Source organism: Xyrauchen texanus, chromosome 49, assembly GCF_025860055.1.
Source record: "Xyrauchen texanus isolate HMW12.3.18 chromosome 49, RBS_HiC_50CHRs, whole genome shotgun sequence".
NCBI classification, from domain to species: domain Eukaryota; kingdom Metazoa; phylum Chordata; class Actinopteri; order Cypriniformes; family Catostomidae; genus Xyrauchen; species Xyrauchen texanus.
In genome coordinates, this window is record NC_068324.1 from 758,057 (window position 1) to 767,365 (window position 9,309).

The 9,309-nt window shown below is 35.2% G+C and overlaps 1 protein-coding gene across 2 annotated transcripts; it reads right to left on the reverse strand.

Moving 5' to 3' along the window:
- Nucleotides 1-275: 275 nt before the first annotated feature.
- LOC127640140 (putative ubiquitin carboxyl-terminal hydrolase 50) lies at nt 276-9,047 on the reverse strand. 2 transcript variants are annotated; one of them, XM_052122556.1, is made up of 11 exons: nt 8,937-9,047; nt 5,965-6,058; nt 5,743-5,873; nt 5,578-5,648; nt 4,596-4,703; nt 3,846-3,965; nt 3,494-3,598; nt 1,135-1,266; nt 903-943; nt 754-797; nt 276-421 (listed from the first exon to the last, which is right to left on the reverse strand). In XM_052122556.1, the coding sequence occupies exons 2-10, from the start codon at nt 5,994-5,996 to the stop codon at nt 755-757; spliced, it is 783 nt and encodes a 260-aa protein (XP_051978516.1). In that variant the 5' UTR covers nt 5,997-6,058; nt 8,937-9,047; the 3' UTR covers nt 276-421; nt 754. The 2 variants fall into 2 exon arrangements, with proteins under 2 accessions (XP_051978516.1, XP_051978515.1); XM_052122555.1 differs by having other exon boundaries at nt 897-943.
- Between the last annotated feature and the right edge of the window lie 262 nt (nt 9,048-9,309).

A 9,309-nucleotide genomic window follows, 5' to 3' on the forward strand; every position in this document is an offset into this window, starting at 1 on the left:
ATGTGAATATATGAATATGATTGAACAGCTTCTGATTATAGTTGATTTCAAGCATAATATCAATAAGTAAAAATATAAAATATAGAAGAGACTCTCGCCACATGCATCACTTATGGACATTCATGAGCAGAAAAATACTAATAAAAAGAAAATACAGAGAAATAAAAATCACCATAAGAAAAAGCAAAACACACAAAATAAATGAAAAAACTAAAAACCATGTTAATAATTTGGATTAGTTATGTTCTACAGAAACACTGTTCCAGTCATGGTTTGCTAAACATCTCATTTTGTGTTCCACAGATCAAAGACGGTCATAAAGGTTGAGAACAACATGAGGGTGAGTAATTGATGACATCATTTCCTTTTTTCTTTCAGGACTCTTTGTCCATGTTTCTCACATTACACGTGATGTTCAGACCTGCAGACAATAACAATAACAGCAATAACGGGGATTTGTGATCGTGGGACTTTAGCAATTCTAACATGATCAACATTGATTTATAATTAATGACACAAACTACAGAATAAAACAGAAGAATCTCTTCCTTTCATCTGCTGTACTTCAATGGGCTGTTTTAGACTAAATTAAAAGCACAAAGTCTCAATATTAATATTCAAAGTTAAAAGCATCTGTAGTAAATGTGTTTGTGAAACTGATCCTCAACTGAACATATTTGCCTCGTTCTAAACAAATACAAATAATCCCAAGAACTGAAACTCTTCATTTGTATCAAATACATTCATACTCACTTTATTCAATGCGTCTGTACATGAGTATTAATGCAGCTGAAGACCTGAGAAGAAACGGCACTTTACACAACAATGAAGTTTAAGATGATCTCATAATATCTAATAATATTGTGCACAAAATCACAAATACAGTTTAACTGTACCTGTGACTGAAGCCCTCGTTTCTTTGTGAAAGCACGTCGAGAGGACTCTGTCAAGAAAACATTTCCAAAAATATAAAATATCTAACTATATCTATACATCATATATTACATCTTTATTAAATCATATATTGCATGTGTTCCTCTCATACTTACAAATCAACACGCTCAATGTATAAATAAAGATATTTATGAATATATGTATAAATACTGTATATGTATAATTTCTATATATTTATACCTCAGTCACGTGTCTTTCATCAAATCGATGCCATTGTTGATTTGTGCATTTGATGTCTGCATTATAATATCCAGAATCTTTTGTCCCATAATGATTTATTATGGCATAGAGTTCATACTCATGAGAAGAAGCCTGTAATGGAGGAGGAATCACTTTTATTATGTCAATTATACATTAATATTATACAGATTTACCTTCATAACTCACCAATCAGATCTGTTTTATTGTATGCATCAACTTTATTAAAATCACTGACTGACAAATATCAAACACACAAAAAAGACTTTTATTATGTGAAATGAGCTGGAAAATACAAACAAAAGTAATCGGAGAAAGTTTACCTTTACATTTATGCATTTGGCAGACGTTTTTATCCAGAGTGACTTACAGTGCACTTATTACAGGGACAATCCCCCCGGAGCAACCTGGAGTTAAGTGTCTTACTCAAGGACACAATGGTGGTGACTGTGGGGATCAAACCAGCAACCTTCTGATTACCAATGTATTATACAGTGCACTTATTACAGGGACAATCCCCCCGGAGCAACCTGGAGTTAAGTGTCTTACTCAAGGACACAATGGTGGTGACTGTGGGGATCAAACCAGCAACCTTCTGATTACCAATGTATTATACAGAGCACTTATTACAGGGACAATCCCCCCGGAGCAACCTGGAGTTAAGTGTCTTACTCAAGGACACAATGGTGGTGACTGTGGGGATCGAACCAGCGACCTTCTGATTACCAATGTATTATACAGAGCACTTATTACAGGGACAATCCCCCCGGAGCAACCTAGAGTTAAGTGCCTTACTCAAGGACACAATGGTGGTGACTGTGGGGATCGAACCAGCGACCTTCTGATTACCAATGTATTATACAGAGCACTTATTACAGGGACAATCCCCCCGGAGCAACCTGGAGTTAAGTGTCTTACTCAAGGACACAATGGTGGTGACTGTGGGGATCGAACCAGCGACCTTCTGATTACCAATGTATTATACAGAGCACTTATTACAGGGACAATCCCCCCGGAGCAACCTAGAGTTAAGTGCCTTACTCAAGGACACAATGGTGGTGACTGTGGGGATCGAACCAGCGACCTTCTGATTACCAATGTATTATACAGAGCACTTATTACAGGGACAATCCCCCCGGAGCAACCTAGAGTTAAGTGTCTTACTCAAGGACACAATGGTGGTGACTGTGGGGATCGAACCAGCGACCTTCTGATTACCAATGTATTATACAGAGCACTTATTACAGGGACAATCCCCCCGGAGCAACCTGGAGTTAAGTGTCTTACTCAAGGACACAATGGTGGTGACTGTGGGGATCAAACCAGCAACCTTCTGAGTACCAATGTATTATACAGTCCACTTATTACAGGGACAATCCCCCCGGAGCAACCTGGAGTTAAGTGCCTTACTCAAGGACACAATGGTGGTGACTGTGGGGATTGAACCAGCAACCTTCTGATTACCAGTTATGTGCTTTAGCCCACTACGCCACCAACACTCCCAGAAAGTGTCATATTGAGTTAATATTAGGGCTGTCGATTTAATGCGTTAATTCGATTAATTTTACAAAAATAACGCGTTAAAAAAAATTACACAATTAATCGAATGCCCACGGACCATAATAATGAAGATTCCTGAGGAATGCTTGTAGTACCACCTGTTTACTCCAGAGGGCAGTAAGTGAAACTTCAGCTGTATGAGCAACACACAGTTTATACAGTGAACAAACACTTCAGCAGAACAACACAAACATGCGTTACATTCTTGTGTTTAAACACTTGATGGAGCACAAATCTGAACTAAGAGATCTCAAGATGTGTTTAAAGATTGAGTATTAAACTATATTTAATGACACAGTGAACTAATAATGTATGTTTATGACGCAACACACCCGAGACGCTACACAAGCATGTCTGACGCAGGTGTACATCCTTAAACAATCCCTCATAATAAATCTCTGATTGATAAATTCACTTGTGTAATGGATTACTGTGAACTGTGTGTCAATGATTGGCTTATGATCAATAATATGGTAATAATCAATACATTGTGTTCTAAAGCTGCTTTTGTATTGTCTTATCAATGATTAAATTAATCTTCTGATACAGTAATGTATTTAAATTATCTGAATAGATATATATATATACAATCATTATATATTGAATTATTATTATATGAGGGGCTTTCTCAGTGAATATTTGTATATGCGATTAATTAATCGGGACACCATGTAATTAATTAGATACAATTTTTTTTGTCGATTGACAGCCCTAATATAAATATATAAATATATAAATATATATCCCTCACTGCAACACACGTCATTTATTATTGAATCACCTTGATCTGTGGGCGAATGATCACCTCATCATCATTTCTTTCCTTTCCAATTCCAAATCTCTCCAACCATAGAATCAGTATTTTAGGAAACTGGATCATGTTTGTCTAATGAGAGAATAATAGTTTAATAATATATTCATAAATCACTGAGATTACAAGAAATGTGTTAAAACATCAGACAGGAAGAAACACACTATCATTTGTACAGTATGTTTGCATTAATAACAGTATAATTACTCTATATGAGGATATATTTATTACATTTATATATTGAATTTCAAAGGTTAAACATTCAACACCAGTAAAATCAGTTTAACAGAAAATAGAGGCAATTTATTGCAAAGATACTTGCCGTTTCCATGTTTGTAATGTTTTTACAATGATCACAGTAATCCTGTAAGGAGCTGACCCCACAGAATGGCCCCACAGAATCTGCTGTAATTTGATGAATACGTTCCTGTAAAGAATCTTCCTAATGATCAGTGGAGAAAATAACGATCAATGAAACAGTTTTATAATCTGAGAACAAGATCAAGCATGAAAATAAAGTTGCTTTGGTGGAAAATATTTTTGTCTGATATTCAGTTTTGCTAAAATCACCAGAAATATAAAAAAAGATCATTTTACTTTTTAATTTGATGCGGTTCAATTCATAAATTCAGATGAATAAAAAAATGAATAATATCATGTTTATTTAGTAAACTGATCATATTTATTACATGGGTCTCTGGAATACTCTATTCAGATTGGTCAATGGCGCCATCTAGTGTTCTGATATTTCAGAGTAACAACCGCACGTTCACGTATCAGACCGCTCATCCGGATTCTGCGAGCCTCCTGCTTCTCGTATCACTGTGTGATCTCACAAATTAATATTAAACTTTCATGTTCATTTATTTACTGATTTAGCATCTAGTCTTGTAATAGGCTGGATAATGAGCAGTTAGACGGTCATTTTCACAATATAAACAATATAAAAAATATACAGGCATATTCATGTTCACTGTTATTCTGTATGTCTAATATCTGACCCATGAATGAGCGCTGCTGAGAATATGTAGAAATGATTATAGAAATGAACTAAACTGAAAGATTTACTCACCAAATCCTGAGAGTGTTGTGGGACTAGTGGGATGAAATTCAATTTTTCTTTATATGTTTCAGTTCTGTTGCATTTCAAACATTTAGCAGTTATCTGATATTTAAAAATCTAGAAAGTGACAAGAAACATTAATGATTAATTATTTAACATTTAATTAACATCAAAGGCTTCATTAATGATTCACAGATATTTCAGTTTTAACTGCAGATTTTTATAAAACTTTCCTATTATAGTCATATTCAACATTTAAAATGTATTGCAGAGATTCATTTACACACATTATTGAACTTTAACCCCATTAATGATGTGGAAAACTGACAATGAACAATTCATTTAAGCATTTATTAATTTAATTGTTAGTTCATGTTGATGATGATCCATCATTCATTTACACGTTTATTGAAAATGTATAGATATACTGTATTTATAAATAAATAATTAACCAAGACTACTAAAAATATATTACCACAAGTGTGACTTTCTGACATAAAAAATAAAGAAAACAATGATGATCCTACTGTTGCTATAGTAACAAACTCCATAACATCAAGTGAAAATACAAGCTCTTATCTCAGTTTTTATGATATATGCTTTAATAAACATTTCACTCAATCTTATAAACAGATGAAACTTTATGATGTACAGTTTATTATCAGCTGTGTGACACTGGACAGTGAAAATGCAACAGAATAAGGAAGATGAAACCAATCAAATCAATATGAGCCGATTATTAAACTGTGAGTGCTGCAGTTGAATTCAATAAATCTCAGGTTGTTTTTAAGAGGACTCAAGTGTAACTCTCTCTTCAACAGTATTTCTATTGGCAGTAGAGCATTAATAAAACATGATTTCATTTTGGGCAAAAGGAATCACTTAAGAAATGTTTTTTAAATCGTAATGTTCATCACATCGCAGCTGAAATCACAATTACTTTTTCTTTAAATAATCACAATTAGACTTTTGTCCAAATCATTCAGCTTACCTCAGACAATTCATTCTTCAAGATTATCCAATATAGACAACGTAGTGAGTAATCCAAATCTATTTTTCCATCTATGGGAAACAACATAAAACTAAAAATGTAACTTTAATAATAATAATAATAATAATAATTAGCTGCTGGATAAAAGGTTTTTATGTGACAAACCTATCTCACGATCAATGATCTGTTTGATGGCAGATGTTGAGACCGGACCTCGTTCTGTATCTAGTTTACTGAACAATGATATCAACTCTTCAATGAGGATATTTCCAGTGTCATCATCTCTTATTTCCACTCTAAACAACACATTAAACGATTCATTTAATAGACATTATTGGATGTTGTCACAACAATGTGGACTGTAATCAGTGAAAGTAATTTCTTTACCTCTCCAAGTGTTCCCTGAATTCCTCTGTCATGTAGAGAGTTTGCAGAAGTGAATTTAGGGAGCTGCTTTCTCCATCTATCAGTCCAGAGTATCCTAAAAGATAAATTATTATTATTATATGATTCAATCACCTGTGTGATGTCATGAGCTTTTATTTATAGTTTCTGTTCAGTTATTTTCTACTAGTTTTTGGTTAGTCAGTCATTGGTCTTTTTAATGGCATTTAACAATAACAAAATAAACATTTCAATATTTGATATTAGTGTAAAGCACTGGCATAGCCACATGTGGGCCTGGCACACACAATCATTGTCAAATGCCCCTATTCCATCAACAGCTTAAAGATTACTGGATGAATTGTTTGTAATGATTCTGATTCATTGACCGATAACTTCTGTCCATTGCATCATATGCAGCTTATGATGGCAGAAATACACTGAAATCACTTGGGATGATAAAATATGATGACTTTTCAACTCCAGCCTCTGAGCCTCTTTCACCGTCTGTCTATCTGTATCTGTCTCTGAATTCGGATAGAACAGATGTAGGCGGGGCTTAAACTGGAAGTGCATCGAAACAAAACGAAAGACCTATTTTTAAGTGTTACTCTTACATGTATTGTTTTTATTAATAAAATATATCTTGTTATATGCATTTTCACATTCATAGCATAATAATTATTATTATTATTATTATTATACAATTATTATTTAAAATATATAATTTAATTCTTTTTTTTCTGACCAGATGAAGCTGAATTTATTGGCTACATTAACTGTGGAATATTTTCCTGATATTTCTGATATTAATATCTGTGTGAAACAGTATTTTCATTTGTCTGTTCATGTATAACAACATTATTCTGGAAGCAGAAGGTGTCAAACAAAATATGAAATGTCAAACACACATTTTGCAGTGAATAATAAATACAAATTCAAACATTAAATTCAATCAAAAATAAAATCAATATAGCCTACAAACAGGTAAAAGTCCCGTAAGTCTACCAGGAATTTACATGATAGGAATCCATTATTTAGTTAAATAATAATAATAATAATAAATATAGTTGCAAGCAGCGATGACGGCCCAAGCACCATGGGTCCATTTCCACTCGGTGGCTTTCCGAAAATAAAGCATGATGGACACAGCAACAACTCAACATTAATGTAAACATGGACCCTAAACATACAACATGTATTTTATCTATGCCACCTTTCCAGTTTGCCTACAACTTCATGTAATTTAATCCATTGCCATGACAACAATATTAAAGCTATCAAGCATCCCTTCAAAATCTTCCATCAGCAGTGTCTAAACAATTTAAGCAATTTGGTAAATGTAAGAGAACTGTTGTAAGTGCCACACTTCCTGCTGACAGTTGGTGGCGCTATGACCGTGACCCACAATAGCTATGTCCATGTGATTAGCCCCCAAGAAAAAGCATACAGCTCAAATTTTATCTAAATCCCACAGAAGAGATTAGACACTTCCTGTTTGCCTATTTTCTTGCCATTAATTTAGTGAATAATAATTTTATATTTAAAAATCAAAATTAATGTAGGGCACATGAGGACGTAAATTAGTTTAGAATACTGCATGTTTACAATGACCACATATTATAAAATTTATTTTAATATTATTTATTTTTCTGTACATAACAAATACTAAAACCGTGATGCAAACAGAACCATGAGAAATTTGAAGCATTACACCTCTACTATCTATATATCTATATTGCTGCAAGCAGGGCATGGCCAAGCGGTGTCAGGGCAGAGCGAGGCTGGAAAGATAAATGGCAAACGATTTCCACCTGTTTGTACGCCGGTCTCACGTTCCAGGGAGGAGCGGCGGGAGTATTTAAAGAGAGAACACAGCAGCAGACGGGGCGAGACAGACGCACAAAGCTGTGTGTGACTGTACCACAGTGACTGCTGAAAAGCAAGGCTGTTGAGTGTAGTCCCAAAACAGAAATTAAAATGCAGCCAAGGACAAATTATGAGAAACAGAAAGATTAGTTCACCTCTGATATCTGTATATGGCTGTCACATGACAAAAGAACAAACGACTCAGACCAAAAGACTCTAGAGGTGAACTAATTATTTCTGTTTCCTGTACAGCGCCTATACGGTTTTCACGTAACAAATGAACGGAATGGCCAACACAAAATTAACGAATCACTCTCAGACTACTTTTTTTTCTGAGTCACAAAAAAGATTAGTACAAAATTAATGAATCGTTCATGAACGACCTGTCACTAAGCGCCAGACGGGAGAGAGCTGTACAAAGCTTGTCTGCGTGTTTGAGTAAGACACTTAACTCCAGGTTGCTCCGGGGGGATTGTCCCTGTAATAAGTGCACTGTAAGGTGCTAGTCCACCATTGGGAGCAACTCGGGGTTCAGTGTCTTGCCCAAGGACACTTCGGTATGTGGAGTCATGTGGGCTGGGAATCAAACCACCAACCCTGTGATTAGCAGCCGACCCGCTCTACCACCTGAGCCACGCCGCCCTGGATGCTGAAAAGTGTTATTAAAAAGTCTATGCCTTCTTTAAGTATTACACCTTTAAATTATGTTGGGAAACATAAATTAGGTTAGACTACTGCGTGTCCGCCTATAGAATAATCATTAAAAGCAAAGATTTCCAACTGGTAACCAACAATTGTTCTTCGATGTTGTACAAATACAGCCGCGGTCCTTGCAATAAATTGTTTCATCAGGGTACACGGTTACTTTTCAAAACTTGATCCGACACTGAATGCTCAAGCAGCCTAATTTACACTTAGAAAACTCCTGATGTTGCTATAACAATAAAAATAGCACTTAACAATTAGCTTGAAGTGAAAAGCAGCCCTCCTTTCCTGTTTAATTAATCAATCGCATGATCATGCAGAGCATCTCAGACTTGTAAATCTATAAGGATCTCTTTCTCAAGTCAGCAAGATCTCACGCTCTTCAATATCAAATTACCTACATCACTTAAAGCGTGATTGCGTCACTCAAGGCGAGCCAGAAGGCAAGTGGATTGGATATTCTAAAGACCACACCCACAAGAACTTCCACCCATTGGCTTTCGGAAAACGATGTAAGGTGGACACCACCTGCTGCCCGGTGGTGGCTCTATATCTGTAACCCAAAATAGTCAAATCCATGTGATTAGCCCCCAACATACATCTCAATTTTGATCTAAATCACACATTGCACACAGAAGATGTGAGACACTGCTGTTTACCATTTTGTTCCATTAATATAATGCCTCTCTATGGCAACACCATTCAATATTTCAAAATCTGTTCGCAATTTAGCATCTTCAATATCTTGGCATAATGTTGTCTAAATGTGGTGAC

Bases quoted from the DNA above. Each gene is read 5' to 3' on its own strand.
- LOC127640140 (XM_052122555.1), bottom strand. From the start codon at position 5,996: ATGACAGAGGAATTCAGGGAACACTTGGAGAG. The intron at 5,874-5,964 runs GTAAAGAAATTA...TGTGTTGTTTAG, and splicing joins TTCAGGGAACACTTGGAGAG to AGTGGAAATAAGAGATGATG. The intron at 4,704-5,577 runs GTAAGCTGAATG...GTCACTTTCTAG, and splicing joins TGAAGAATGAATTGTCTGAG to ATTTTTAAATATCAGATAAC.